We start from the raw sequence: 15,967 nt of genomic DNA, 5'->3' as shown, positions 1-15,967 counted from the left end.
ATCAGGGGAAAGAGAGAGACTGCACGACCCAAACCCACGGGACGAACTCGCCAGAGCTTGTGAGTTTCTGTGTGTGTTTTTGGGTTTGTGTGTGTGTGTGTGTGTGTGTGTGTGTGTGTGTGTGTGTGTGTGTGTGTGTGTGTGTGTGTGTGTGTGTGTTAGATAAGACATCATGACTGATACACGCCTGCAAGCAAACCCCCAAGACACACGAGCAGGACAGAGAGAGACGTACACAGGTTGTCATTGACACACAAACATTGGAGATTAATGGAGGCTTGACTGACAATCTATACTTATTCATGATGCAAAATGTGAGTAATTGTGTGTAAAAGGCTTGCTAAAGTTGCAGTATCAAAATCACACACACACACATGAACACACACACGTCTCTTTGTTCCGTCTTTGATCAACCTCGGAGAGAAAAGAAGTTCCTTCCATGACTCGCTCCCAACTTCACAACACACTCGCTTGCTCATTCAAGCAGTAATCACCCTTTTCTCTCTCCCCTTCCTCATTCCCTCCCTCCTGCAGGACTTCACAGGCAGAAGACTGCCCTGCACACCAAAACACACACACACACACACACACACACACACACACACACACACACACACACACACACACACACACACACACACACACAGGCCCTGGCAAGGCCTTGTTTGATAAATGACACACGTCATTGTGTCAGGAGAGAAGGGTGGGTCTGTGATGTATGGCGCGGGACGATGAGAGGGGGAAATCGACTGTTTGGCAGTGAGACGGCGCTCCTCTACTTGCTGCCCCCCCCCCCCCCCCCCCCCCCTCTTGTCCCCCCCTCCCCCGTTTCTGGAAACCTCTGGAAACGTGTGCTCGAATCAGGTGACACTGTACCAAAGTGCGAATGATTCCTCCTTAATTCCTCTGGTTTGGTTGTGTTAAGCTACACAGAACCTGGAGTTCATTGAGGAAAAACACAGAACCAAGATGGAGAGAGAGAGAGAGAGAGAGAGAGAGAGAGAGAGAGAGAGAGAGAGAGAGAGAGAGAGAGAGAGAGAGAGAGAGAGAGAGAGAGAGTGGCATACGACAGGCTGGATGTGGCGAGCGAACGGCGACAGCGGGCGGGGAGAGGAAGAGGAGAGGGGGAGGAGAGAAGAGGCGGTATCAATCACAGTCCCGTTTGGCAACAGAGATACTAGTATTTCAAATAAAACAGCCAAAGCTAGACAAATAGCCTTAACATGGGGCTGTAACCTGAGCACACACACACACACACACACACACACACACACACACACACACACACACACACACACACACACACACACACACACACACACACACACACACACACACACACACACACACACACACACACACACACACACACACTCCTCCTCCCCCTTAAACTTCTCATAAAGCGCAGAAACAGAGGGAGGCTCCCACTTTCTTCTTGTTTCTTCCTCCTATCTTTCTCCCTCTTTGTCGCGAGCAGGCGAGGTGGCTGACATCTGCAGAGTGCATTTAAAGAGGGAAGAAAATGTGTCAACGGAGTGTGATGCACTCTTTTTGCACGCACGCACGCACACACACACACGTGCACGCGGGCGGGCGCTGGAGCCCCCCCTCGCTCGGTTTCATTAGCTCACTGGCAGGGTGGCACTTCTCAAGCTCATTACTGAGGAAGGATTTATGGCGCGGCAGCCAGTGGCGGAGAAAAGGCATCTGTCAATAATTGCAGGGAGCAGCAACTCCCATCTCCACCAGCTTTGAAATCTCATTAGGTATGCAGTTATCAGGCATAAAGATCAAAAACATTACTCAGCTCCGACAGAAACCGACCAAGAAACATTAATTAGCAACAGGCCCTCGCAGTATAAAATAAAACAGCCTTCTCCTCGACTCCTCTCATCTTTCTCTCTCACTCTCTTTACTCTCTTTTCAGCATGGGTGCTCTCTCTCTCTCTCTCTCTCTCTCTCTTTCTTTCACCTGCCTCCTCGCTCTCAACCCTCTTTGAGAGCGCAAAATAGACAAACACACACGCAGAAGTAAATACGCTGGATTACACAAGCATTTCCTACCACACCCTTGTAAGAGCAGACCATATCAAACTAGGTTTTTCCGGGCTGACTCATAAACCTTGAGATCACACACACACACACACACACACACACACACACACACACACACACACACACACACACACACACACGCGCACGCACGCACGCACGCACGCACACGCGCACGCACACACACACACACGCGCAGTGCAGCAATGCTGAGGGTGACAATAATTCCCAGCATCTGAAACTGATCGGAAACAAGAAACAAGAAGGAGGAAGAGGAGGAGGAGGAGGAGGAGGAGAAGGAGAAGAAGGAAGACGGCAGCATGTCAGTCTGTCCTTTTGGCAGTGACGGAGTGGTGACCATTCATCCGTGTGTGTGTGTGTGTGTGTGTGTGTGTGTGTGTGTGCGTGTGTGGAGAGAGGAGGAAGGCGCTTGTCAGCCTGAGAAGGATGTCAGCCGGGGCTGGCCCTGATTACCAGGGCCTCAGACGGGTCCTCTCCAACTCCCCTGCCTTTCATCAGCCCACCGTTTTACTTACACACACACACACACACACACACACACACACACACACACACACACACACACACACACACACACACACACACACACACACACACACACACACACACACACACACACACACACACAACTGATGGCTGCCAGTCTCGTCTTGGTTTGGCCGAAGCCGCGATGGGAAAACGAGAGCGAAAGGTTCTGATTGTGCACAAACACACACGCAGACACACACAAGCACACACACATCGCAGACATAAAGGCAACCCCCACTGAGGGTAAGAAGAAACCCAGACCTGGAGCCAAGCCCAGATGACACTCAAAAGAAGCGCGTGCACAATAGCGCGTACACACACGCACTCACACACACACACCCGTCTCTATCTCCTGAATGTGCTACTGTATATGCTATTAAAAAATAAATAAAAAAATAACCATAAACATAAGTTTGTCTGCTGGGAACTCAACAGGCATCTTGATGTTCTGCAGCCATGTTTTATATTCTCACCCGTATAAATTTTAAAAATTATTTATTTTAAAAATTCATGCAAAAGAATAGACTTTACGCGATAACATTACGCATTGTAACTGTAGTTACTCTGACACAACAACTATCGTGCTTGCGAGCAATTCCTCTCTATATTAGACGAGGTGCTAATAAAATACACGCTTGACATCATTTTCTTTTTCTTTTTCCACATTACCCAGCAGATAGAAAAGCTCCCGACTGAGAGTCTCTGCCAGGCTCTGGTGTAATAAAGAAAAAGGTTTTAGTATGGCAACAATGCTTCTAAGAGGTTTGTACCATGCATAGTTTAACACCACCATTGTAGATTATATGTGGAAAAATAGACATATTGCCCCAAAAACTGATTTTGTGTATGAGTTGTTTGACCAATGCAGAATTTCTATATATACAAACAAAACACAAACTTTAAATGTAAAACTTATTCTTTCCCATATTTTTGGAACAAATATTGTAATATTTAATTTATTCTCCTTAGGCTTACAGTCATATTAAAGATAAGACAGTACATGAGGCATGTTTTTACAATATTACGCATTGTTAGTCTAAAAAATACACTGAAATGTTGCAATACGTGTTTTCGGGCCACATTTGAACAAATGTAACCAAATTTTTTGATTAATGTGATGTAACTTGTTTTATTGTAAGAGGGAAGAGGAATATCTTGTAGTTCTGTGGAAAGAACATGAGACCTCGGCAGTTAAACACTCACGGACAAAAAAGATGGCCGGTCGGCTGGAGAACTGCGGCAGTAAATTCACAAACATCTGCCTGATGTCAGCACAGGAAGTGTGTGTGTGTGTGTGTGTGTGTGTGTGTGTGTGTGTGTGTGTGTGTGTGTGTGTGTGTGTGTGTGTGTGTGTGTGTGTGTGTGTGTGTGTGTGTGTGTGGGTGTGTGTGTGTGTGTGTGTGGTCTTCCAGCTCTCTCTTTATGGGGCCCAGAAACCAGAAACACGCAGCACTGGTGGGGTCGGCGCTACCTGTGGCCCCCGAAACGTTTCACATGGATTTAGAGGGTCAAGATGTGGTTTTTATGGTTAAAGTTACAAACACGGTTGGGTTACGTCAGAAATAAGGTTCAGGAATAGACGTGTGAGGTGGTTAAAGATCCTGTAATCTGTCTATTCTTTTTTCTTTAAAGCATTTTTACTTAAAACAATATGTTGGTTTTGACCGGATGATGTTGCGTATAGAACCAATGACCCAACCATACCCAGCACTTTAATATTAATATTTCGACCAGAAAATGTTTAATGACTTACTCCATTATCTGTCCTCAATGTTAGAGAAATCTGAAAACTCAACAGGAATTATTATGACGTACCAGGTCTCCATAATGTTGTCTGTCCTCGGGAAGTTATCAAACTAGCCAACAAGATGCCGAGTCTTATAATACTACTTTAGACAACCAAGATAATATTGTGGATTTCAAGAGAAGTTAACACTCCAAACAGCTAGCTACAGTTAGGGCGGCTTTTTAAAAGCACTTGAAGACGTTTTTATTTAAGAAAGCGTTTGGCTAAATATATTTCTCACTTTTACTGTATTTTATGAAATTCTTATGGTCTGTTTTAATTGCACCCATTTTATGTACAGCACTTTGTGATTTTTATCTGTGAAAAGCGCTTTATAGATAAACTTTATTTACTTACTTTTTATTCTGACTAGAAGTTAGATATAAAACATAAATAGCAGGCTCACTGGCTACCCGAAGCCCACCCAGATGATGGTCACTATAGTACCTCGTCAAGCAGTTCTAGAAGCATCGGCAATGCTACTCGAGAACACAAGGTGACACACGTTAGCGTTCTACGGTAGTACGAGATGGTGTTTCACAAGGTTTTAGTATCTCTTTTGTTATCATTCCATCTAAAATTAGCAGTACGTATCAGCAGGTTTGGACTCTATACTATACTATACTTGGTACTAAAGCATGCGAGAGAATCTTGAACATCGTCTGTTAATTAATACAATTGAAACAGAAGATCAAGGTTTTTTATCTCCTAGATTTTTCCAGATATTTGTATTATTTCATTGAAGTCCTGATATTGTTTGGATGAATATTCCTCACTGCACACCAACTGACTTAACAGGCCGCATTACTTTCAGTCTCCCTCCTTCACTTAAACTGTTGGAAGAATACTCACTTTATAGTTATGTTTGTGAATTTATGAGATCATTGTTAAGAGGAACGTGTTTAACGCGCCCTAGAGAAACACAAAGGTAGTCATTTTAATAAATCCACCTTTCTTCCTTCACCTCTCCTGTTTCCAATTGGATACTTGGGAATTAATTCATCAGACTAAATATGAGATAATCAGTTTTTTTTCTAAAAAGATGAAAAAGTTTGTTGCGTTTCATATTTATTTGCCGCTTTGCAGCCACAAAAAGGAATAAGTTTACACTCGTTGTTCAGCTCTCGCTCCTCACAAAATATTATTCTTTGGGGAAGAGGAGGAGGAGGAGGAGAAGGGCCAGGGGGAAATAGGCAGAAGAGAGAGGAGGAGAGGGGGGGTGAAGAATTGGGGTGGGTGTGGGGGTGGGAGTGGTGGAGGAGGAGGGGAAGGATGCAGCCTTGTGAGCCAATTTAAGAAATAACTGCTGATGCATCAGCTATTGACTGTTTGAGCGCTCGTGATAACGCTCAAGGCGAAACTGGGAGCAAAATGACAGCATCAACTGCCTGCAATAAAGTGCAGCGCGCCAGACCAAGGGAGCTCTAATTGACAGCTGTCAACCTAATGGGAGCCATGACGGAAGATTCGGAGAGAGGGAGGAAAAGAAACACTGTTTATAAACCATCAGCCACTTATCCTCAAGGAATGGAGGAGGAAGGGGAGAGAGAGAGGGAGAGAGGGGGAAGAATATGAGGGGGCTCCGGCTCCTCTTCCTCCCTCCCTCTCTATGATTGTCGTTTGTCTACTTGCTTGCTTCTTCATTCATTCCTGCGTTTTCTCTCTCTCTCTCGTGCACATAATCTTTTTTACAATCTCATTCCCTTTCTGTCTTTGCCGATGATAGAATATTTAACTATGCTAGAGTTCTTCCACTTTATATCCTCTCTCTCTCTCTCTCTCTCTCTGTCTCTGTTCCTCCGTCTCCGGGTTCATTGTGGCGTAGTCGGGCAGGAGCACTGAGAAAAGCAGAGGAAGGCCATAACAAATCACAATGTCAGTTAGCTGCCTGGGAAAGACTCACTCTGCACAAAGTGCTGCAGGGAGCGGGGCTGAGCGCGGCGTGCCGAGGCCGACTGGGACGCACACACATCCAGAGAGGGGCTTCTTTAGCTTAGCATACATGCAGAAGGTTTCATTAGACGTGCTTAAGTCTGAGACCGAGCTCGCTGAGGGAGGACTTCAGATGTTACAGTCATCAGAGTCGCTGCAGAGGCCGACGTAATCTGTTTCACCCCACGTAAAACTCATTTAACTGAACCAGATCAACCAGTGAAGTTACCAACTTTTTTCTGCTTGTTAAAATTCCTTCTATTAAGTATTGCATGGGACAAACTCTAAAAAGTCAATTCACCGCAGCTTTTACTTTGATCTATTTAATTTTTAATCCTTTTTCACAGTTGAATATAAGAAACGTTGAAGTTTTTGACGAATAGATAACTTAAAAACATCCTTTGCTTATCACTGCAGACCCTTTGGGACGATCTCAACCAGATAGAACAATCAGACCAACCCATCAAGATTCTGACATTAAAACCAATAGACTCTTCTGGAAAGTCAGCGCAACATTTCTTCAGCTTGAAGACGGAAAACTGGAGTCAAAGGTCTTGAAAGCCAAACACACAAAATCATTCAAGCCCAGATAAGTTTCAGAAACGCTCAAGCTTCAACAAAAGGTTGATTAATCATCTGCTTCATTGAAGTTTTGAGAATGCCACTTTGATTTCAAGGATGAGGAAGAGCTGTATAAAGGAGCTCTTAAACGTTTCCAACCGACATGATTCTGAAGTCTTGGAGCAAAGAAAAACACAGGGAAAACTCAAAGGTGGTGAGTGAACGCATGGCCCTGGAGGAAGGCCGTATGTTTTGAAGTTACACATACACACAGCTATGAGTATGGATTACAAGAAACATTAGTGACACGTGGGGAAATGATGATGCTTTTACTCAGAAAATAATCATGTCATTTCACATCAGAGATTAAAAGCTGATACAAGAAAACTTCTGTGTGAAAAGTAAATTTTTTAATCCTAATTAATGATTAAAATAACATCAGTTGGCCTAATTCATCAGAAAATACCAATAGAAGACATTTCCACCAATCCTGAACCCACCACACACTCGAAGAAGAGATAACTGGATTTATCGAAGGGGAAGTTATAGTATGTCCTCCCCCCAGAAATTATGTTTAACAATTATTTATCATTTATCATATATATCAGCAGTAAAACAAGGTCACTTTTATTGCCGTGCTCCCAATAAGTGTGTTTCACTGTGGAATCCGTGTGTGTGTTTGCGTTAGTCATACCCGATGCCTGCTGTGATCCCGCGTGCGTGTGTGTATGAGTGAGTATATTTAAATGGGCCACTGCATCTCGACTTAGATCCACCGTGAGTGCAACGTTAACACACATCAAGCATGATTAATCTCCCGCTCTCATCTACAATCAATCACACACACTCTCCCTCACACACACACACACACACACACACATACACACACAGGCAGAGAAATCACAGAAATCAGCTGCTTTTCCTTCTCGGCTGCCATCTATCTCCCGTTGGACAGAAGCAGATCTGTCTCCATGTTAATATTTACATAAATCATGCTTAGCCCTTTTGGACGCCATGCTGATGATAGGTGTTTCGGAAAAATCAACGTCAGGTGAAAAATCCCCGCTCTCTGGTAAAGTGTCATTGAGTAGCTAATAATGACCACTGTCAACGCCATCCATCTGCCGGTGGCGGAACGACACGCATCCCGCATACATGCTGCGTATACGCCGCGCCACACATTCCACGTGTTAGGGTTTAAGTCCAGCAGAATTTAGAACACGCAGCTACAAAAATACTCTGGGTGTTTGATGCTCGAGCTTCCTCCCCGATAACAATGATCTGTTTGGTCTGGAAACGGCTTTGAAGCCCGCGGACAAAAGCCCCGGCACTTGCTTGAGCTTTGTCTTTCCCTTAAAAAAAATAAATAGCCCTTTCTGGGAAACGCACGTATACATGTGATCGACTTCCACACATGCAAACACAGAAGGTCAGAGCCTCAACAAATGTGGTCAAGATGGAGGCAGGTTAACGGCGCGCTGGCCTCATGTTCGTTTTGGAACCCCTCACCTGTGAGAGTGGGGAAGGGGGGGGAGGTTTAGTCAAGGGCAAACGAGGATTGTTGTAAGAACACGTTGATTACATCCAAACGCGCCACCGACCTAATTGGCGAGCGTGACAGCGTGTGGAGCTTGTCATCTCCAATCATTAGGCCTGTCAGGGATCCATCAGACGCTCAGCTAATTAGCAGAACGCTAATGAAGCTGGCAAAACAACTCCTCTTTCTTAGATGGCTGAGTGCGTGGTGTCACAGGGGCGGGAAGCTGGTGGTGGTGATGGAGGTGGAGGAGGAGGAGCGAGGAAACGAGGACATACGTTCATTTTTGGGGGGGAACATGCATGCCGGACTTGTTTTCCAACGTAGTCCAGCTGAAGCTTGTAAGGTTGAAAGTGTGTTCGAGAAAACTGATTTCCAATGGTCTATTTGTGTAGACTTGTAAAGAAGGTCTGAATTAAGACCAAACTTTTCTTAGACAACACCAGAAGAGTTTGAATCATTCGAACCATGCAGATATCTGCAAACCCTTCCAACGCTTTGTTTCCTGGGTTCTGTGTCACACAAAGGCAAAGTAGCAGACTTTTGTTGTGGAGGAAGAAAGAAAGAAAAAACTTTGGGGCACTCCGCCTTCCGTTCCTCCTTGATTCTACCCCCACCCCCCCACCCCCCTTTCCCAAATTCCTAATCAAGACCTATCATTTGCCATCCTCCCATAACTCCTGCCATCAGTACAGCAGCGCAATCAATTTGTCATCACTCCTCATGTGTGCCATGCAGTTCTCCAGAAAAAAACCTTACAACTTGCAGCTGGAGGGGAGAGCAGAGGGGAGGAGGAGGAAGAGGAGAAGAAGGAGGTGGGGGAGGCAGGGAGGAGGAAAGATGCGTAAAAACCAAACAAAAATAAGAAGAAATAGGATGTTGCAGCCAGTTGCGAGTGAAACTCCTCCCTCGCCTCTGCTTGTGTTTGTTCTCGTCCGCTCGTCAGAGAAAAGAAATGCCTCATTTTCTCTCCCACTCTCACTCCGGGACCCCCCTCCCTCACTCTAGCTGAATAAAAAAGGCTTTCAGTCATTCCACTGTGCATCCACCCATCCATCCATCCATCCATCCATCCATCCATCCATCCATCCATCCGTCCATCCACCCTCTCCTCTGCCCCCACCCGTTGTGTCCATTAGGGCTAAAACATTTTGATCAAGCAAAGGCTCTGAGCTGAGAATACATAAGACTGTCTCTCTCTGTCTTTTCTTCCTCTCTCTCTCTCTCTCTCTCTCTCTCTCTCTCTCTCTCTCTGTGCCAGCCTCTGATTGACCATTAGGGCCATTGATGAATGTGGCTGTCAGAGGGCAGACAATTAAATCAAATATGAAACAAAGTCTCTGTGACGGCAGCTTCTGATGGCGCAAACAAGTCTCCAGCCTCGACATGAGGCTAATAGTTACATGTTTTAATGTAGCTCCGTGTGTGTGTGTGTGTGTGTGTGTGTGTGTGTGTGTGTGTGTGTGTGTGTGTGTGTGTGTGTGTGTGTGTGTGTGTGTGTGTGTGTGTCTATAAACACGACTGTCTTCAAGCTTGTGTGTTTTGCCCTGTAAACCTCTGAAATCCTTCAGATGTTTCCCAAAATAAAATGTTAAAGGTCATGGAAAAATTGGTACTACTTCACGAGTGGAAATGAGTCAGATTGCCACATGCTGCGATTAAATAAAGACAAGCATGTGCTTTGAAATCGAGTGCGAGGAGGAGGAAATAAAGCAGACACAAAAAGCATAATGAAATGACATGAAGTTCCCAGGTTGGGCGAGACTTCAGCTTTGCTTCTGGAGAGAGGGAGGAATGAGGAGGAGGGAGGGAAGGACAGAAGGCATCCAGTGGAGGTGGAGGGGAGTGATTTATTGACACATATTGGGAATGAAAAGATCAAAGGCTCGGCCGGATGACGGGTGATCAATCAGGTGTCAAATCAAAGATGGCAATTGTCCATTAAAGCTCTCTTCCAGTATACACGCCCTCACCGGGCGGTGGAATAATCTTTACACCGCTACAAACGTCCCGGAAGGAGGTGAAAAGGAAAACAGATGGAGGCATGGAAGGCACCAAAACTAAAATCTCCACCGCAAAACATAAAAAGGTCACTGAAAATTGGAGGTTTGTGTCGAACTATATCAATGATTTCTCAAGAAAATGTACTGGAGTCGTGGCATCAGCCCGCAAGCCACCAAACTAACACCGAAAGCAAAAAGATGACGGACAAAACAGTCGATTTCCTGCTATTTATCAGGACGTTTTAATCCGACTTCCCATCCAACAAGAAATCAGCCAGCATCAAAGGCGTGGGTGACAGTCAGCTGACCCCCGGGGGCTCCAGCAGACCTCTCCGGTATAGATCACTAATTAGACCGTCAATAGCTGCACCTCAGAGGAGGAGGCGCCAGAAAGGATGGAAAAGAATTGCCAGACTCTTCCAAAAGAGTTATCTGAGGCGAGAAAAGAGTTTTTGGTGTGTTTTCTGCATGGTTGGCTGAGCTCTGACCTCTCGTATGCAGGAGCATGGGCGCTGAAATAACCAAGTCACACTGGATCTTATTGTGATAAGAGAAACAATATAAATCTACAAACAGCAAAGATTGTTTCAGTATCAGTAAAGCTGAATGAAAAATTATCTTTAAAACTAGAAAATTAAAGATAAAAATTCAGTAAAGTAGGAAGTGACATATGCGGATGTCTTCATTAATCTTCATTAATCGAAGCAGAAGTTCCAGAGGGATGCAATTATTAAAAAACAAAGAAAAATATTTCGGGTTTTTTTTTGTTTTTTTTTATGAACTGATGTTTTCGGAAGTCAGTTCAACTAATTATAGCAAAATTATTGGGGAATTTTTTTTTTTTTTTCAAAAACAGGCAAGTAAAATAATTTCCTTTGAATATTAAATGAGCATTTAGGGGGGGAAAGAGGAACTTTCCAAATCTAAAAATGATTTTATAATAAATGTGCAGCAGTTCCGATTCAGCGTTCATGAAATGAGACATCTGAACCACCGAAAGCATCACCCAGAGTCCACGTTACTACTTACTCTGAGGGTGAGTTAAATATCAATGGAAAGTATCAGAAGAAGAGAGGAGGGGGAGAAAGGGAGAGAGAAGGGGTGAGAGAGAGAGAGGTGTGCACAGAAAAATGAAAGGTAAGCGAGTACCTGCGGCGCGCCGGGGCGCTTCCTGCTTCCTCCGCGGCATGTCGGCTGTGTGCGCCCGGCAGGGTGATCCGAGGCTGCCTGGGGGATCCGCCGAGCGTCTGATACACACTTTCCCACCCCCCCTTGGGTGCGCTCTCTAGGGCACCCACATAGATCGTGGGTGTGTGTGTGAGAGGAAACGAGAGGGGGGCGTGCAGTTTTGTTTTTAAAAGAAAAATGAAAAAAAAAAGAGAAAGAAAGAAAGAAAGAAATCAGGAGGTGTATGAAGGAGCAGAGAGAACCGGTGTGTCTCCCCCGGTTGGTAGGTCTCTCTGTCCGCTGCTTGACGGATCTCCTCTCGGATGGTGAAGCTGGTGGTGGTGGTGGTGGGGTCTCCGCCGTAGAAAAACACAGGAGGGGGGTCAATTGGAAAAAAAAATCGCTTTGTATCTTCGTGTGATCCTCTACTTGGTGTCGGAGGCTGCAACAGGCGAGCTTGAGGGGATAAAACCAAATGACTGCGTCAGTCAAAAAGTCCGCAAACAAGGGGACACGCACACGTTCACACACATACACACATCAAGGGCTGACACAACTGAAGCCCTGCGCCTCCTCTACGGTTCAACCTCTCCGCCGCTGATAGGCGTCACGTAGCTCCCCATCTCTCTCTCTCTTCCTCTCTCTGTCACTCCCTCCATCCCTTTCTCCACCACTCTATGCTGTCTTTAGAACACCTCTCACTCTCTTTCCTGACACTCACTGTCTCATTCCAGCCCCGTTTATTTCCAACCGAGACCCTTTTCTTGTAGTCAAATTGTGCGTAATATCGGACTGGTTACGGATGGAGAGAGGCGCGCCGACACATGGCACAAAAACACACATACAGTATCAATCACCACCCCCCCCCCCCCCCAAAAAAAAACGCACACAGAGAGGCGCACGCACGATGTGGGATGCGAGCTCAAACGCGCACTTACTTCACGGGCTGCTCCTCGGATCCATGAGGGATTTTTTCCGCCGTTCCCCGGTAATCACGCACGATTCAAAGCCAAGAGCAGCTGAAACATCTCATAAAAATCCATTTGCCTCTGGCAAGCCCCGTCGTGGTCCCCCCCTCCAAAAAAAAAAAAAAAAAAAAAAAAAAGCCACATGCGGCTTTTTTTTCTTTCAGTTTGTTAATTCTCAGCGCAGGGGAAAAGAGGAGGAGGAAGAAGAGGAGGAGGAAGGAGGTGACGGTCGGGACTGGTCGCTGCCCTTTTCGCTGCCTGGCTGGCGCGGCTCCCTGGTTTCGTCCCGTAGCGCGGCGTGTTTGAAAAAAAAAAAAAAATCCGCTGGATGGGGCAAAGTCACTCTCTCAGTCCGTGGCTGTGCGTGTGCGCGCGTGAGCGTGGCTGCGCGCGCGACGTGCGTGTGCGCGAATCGATGAGATACGTGCTTGATTGGGTCTCCCTTGTTGTAATAATGTACATGAGGAGGAGGAGGTGGAGGAGGAGGAGGAGGAGGAAGCTGCTCCCATGCAGGCTGCCTGCCTGCCTGCCTGCCTGGCTGGAGCGCACGGATCAGCCGAGCTCTGGCGCCGACTGCCAAACACTTTCTTGGCCGCTGATGGTACTTTTCTCCCCCTCTTTTTTCTCCTTTACGTGACCTGATAGGAGCTATTTAAATCAGCCACGCAGCGAATCAGACGTGTCTCCCCCTCAAAGCGCTGCGCTCCGCTCGCTCCTTCCTTCGCCTTAAGTTGACCGGTGAGGCGCAAAAATAAAATCCTCCCGTCTTTTTTTTTTTTTATTATTATTATTATTAGGCTATAGTTATTACTACTGGATGGATTTTCTTTCTTCCTACAGGTAAGCGCTTGATCTTCCTTTACAAGTTCATCAGATGTTTTCTGCGCCTTGTCTTCACTTCACATTGAGGAATAAAAAGTTTTCAAGTGAATGAAAATTATTGTGTTTTTCTTTTTCTTTTTTTTCAATCCTCAGACGCGTGGCTTCACGGCGATGAAAACAATGGATAAGAGCTTCTCGTAGAGGGAATTGAAGAACAAGGGAAGGTAACAAGGGTGAGTTGCCAAAGGCTCTCTCTCTCTTTCTCTCTCTCTCTCACTCTCTCTCTCTCCTTCTGTCTTCCTCTGAGCCAGATGTACCGTTGCTGCGTCTCGTCAATAAACCCAGAGAAACGGCTTTCTCTCGCTCCGATCCGCAAAGGGAATCAGATCTCTCTCTCTCTCTCTCTCTCTCTGTCCGCGTCGCTGCTCGGTGGTAAACCGGCTGCAGTCCGTCCTGTTCCGTTCCTCCGTTCAGCGGGCTCGGTGGTCGGTGACTCTCCCGCAGATCGAGGATGTTTTCGCCCTAATCTCGCCGCGACTGTGTGCGCCGCTCCACCACTGCGCGCCGTTAGATCCGCCCAAGCATCTGTCCGTCTTTCCATTGGCGCATCCATCAGTGTCACACACACACACACACACACACACACACACACACACACACACACACACACACACACACACACACACACACACACACACACACCCCTCCCAACCCCGTCGCGTGTACACTCCAAACCTGACACGCACGCAGCTGGCACGCACGCGCTCTGAGAGCTCTCTCTCTCTCTCTCCCTGCTCTTCATCTGACTGACACCTCGGTAAAAGACAATAGGATGAAATAAGCGGCGTTATTTCGCCGTGTGAGTGTTTACGCTGTTCGCGGTGCAAACAGCGCGCGGGATGTGAGAGAACAGGTGTGTCAGGCTGCTCACCTTTAACACGCCGAGACGGTTTTTACAGTTTATCTCAGGATCTTCTGCTGCGTTCTTTAAATGCACAAAACTTAAAGATATGCGCATATGCCTCAATAGTTACTTGTGCAGGTGTTCACGTGCTTCGGCAGGTGTATAAGAAACACACATCTGTTAATTAAATATGATCCAAGTCGCTTTAGAACTTGTTTTAGAGCTAAATAAAACTTATTAAATGTTGATTTAAATAGCTTTTAAAAAATTTCACCGGCACACTGTAAATTTATATTTTTTTTGTAAACATTACTTTTGTGTGTGTGTGCCGATTTTGGAAACCATTGGATAATTTAATGTGAGTGAAAAGTGTTCTGACCAAAGTGCATGCACAACAGAGACATAACTAGGTGTGTGTGTGTGTGTGTGTGTGTGTGTGTGTGTGTGTGTGTGTGTGTGTGTGTGTGTGTGTGTGTGTGTGTGTGTGTGTGTGTGTGTGTGTGTGTGAGTGTGTGTGTGTGTGTGAGTGTGTGTGTGTGTGTGTGCGCGTGCCTGGGAGCAAATTCAACACAAAGTGCAGTGTCAAAATAATCTTTTCTATTATAGTTCCCAGGTGAATGTAAACGTGCCATTCGGTCAACTTTATTAAATTTCTATTTGATGGGATTATTTGTTTGCAGTGAGCAGGCACAACACGAGTCATGTTACACGACCACATTTTTGCGTGATAATTTGTACTTGGCGTTGCGCGTTAAGTGCGGTGATCGGAGCTTTTGGACTCGTCGTCCACTGAGGTGAGAGTTGAAACTGTTAAAACCCGCGCACGTGCAAAGCACCTCGTGAAAAGTCGACGTTTACGCGTATAATAACTTCACCCTGAATTGTTTATTTGTCAGAGATCTGAATGTGGCGGATATTGTCCTTTTATAAACTAAATTCACTGTGAACACACATTGTGAGTTGTGCGCGCTTCTAGTTTGCATTTTAAGGAAATAAAAACATTTTAATAAGTTTTTTTCAGCTTTTTAATTGTCCTGCAACTGGTGTGTGTGTGTGAGTGAGTGAGAGTGAGAGAGAGAGAGAGAGAGAGAGAGAGAGAGAGAGGAGAGAGAGAGAGAGAGAGAGAGAGAGAGGAGAGAGAGAGATGAGAGAGAGAGAGAATTCTCAGTTTATCTACAAATAAAATAAAGCCAGGTAAAAACTTTTCAAACCTCCGCAGTGGACTAAGGAAACGCAGCTGTGTTAGAAGATTAAATTGATGAAGAACATCAGGAAAACGTGTGCGTCATTTGATCGCAAAGAAAAAACAGAAAAGAAGCTCACACAATGGATCAGGCAAAAAGAAAGTTTGTCATTTGGCTCGCAGTGTAATTCTGAATCAGTTCACATCCATATTATTGTGTTCACTAACAGTGTTTCATTTCTCTTTTTACCATTATGGAACACAACTTCTACGTTGACGCAAACCTGTTTTTACGCAATCCGTTTTCTTGTTTTATTATTACAAATCTAATGCAAATAAGACATGTTTTTACAAGGCCTACTTTAAAAAATATATATTAGACTATATACAGAAACATGAATTCACTGATTTTTTTTTCCCACAAAGGAAAATAAATACTTAAGGCCTATGAATTTAAGCTCACTACGTGTCCCTGCTGTCTCTCTCTGATATTAACACTTATT

At 45.3% G+C, this 15,967-nt stretch overlaps 1 protein-coding gene and 1 long non-coding RNA gene across 2 annotated transcripts in view; one reads left to right on the top strand and one right to left on the bottom strand.

Moving 5' to 3' along the window:
- The window catches only part of tshz3b (teashirt zinc finger homeobox 3b), a 44,486-nt gene extending 31,820 nt beyond the window's left edge, over positions 1-12,666 (bottom strand). Inside the window, exons 1-2 of the mRNA XM_080458660.1 lie at positions 12,526-12,666; positions 11,570-12,043 (exon numbers count right to left, since the gene is read on the bottom strand). Coding sequence (XP_080314786.1) covers positions 11,570-11,609 — 40 coding nt within the window. The 5' untranslated portion in view covers positions 11,610-12,043; positions 12,526-12,666. The remainder of the gene's footprint in view (positions 1-11,569; positions 12,044-12,525) is intronic.
- A 334-nt stretch (positions 12,667-13,000) lies between these two features.
- The window catches only part of LOC308106750, a 25,101-nt gene continuing 22,134 nt past the window's right edge, over positions 13,001-15,967 (top strand). The window contains exons 1-2 of the long non-coding RNA XR_013935171.1: positions 13,001-13,395; positions 13,531-13,610. This is a non-coding gene — a long non-coding RNA (uncharacterized lncRNA). The remainder of the gene's footprint in view (positions 13,396-13,530; positions 13,611-15,967) is intronic.

The sequence above is a fragment of the Lipophrys pholis genome, assembly GCF_963383615.2.
Source record: "Lipophrys pholis genome assembly, chromosome: 2".
NCBI lineage: Eukaryota > Metazoa > Chordata > Actinopteri > Blenniiformes > Blenniidae > Lipophrys > Lipophrys pholis.
Note: the sequence above shows the minus strand (reverse complement) of the source record. Positions and strands in the feature narration are given on the sequence as shown.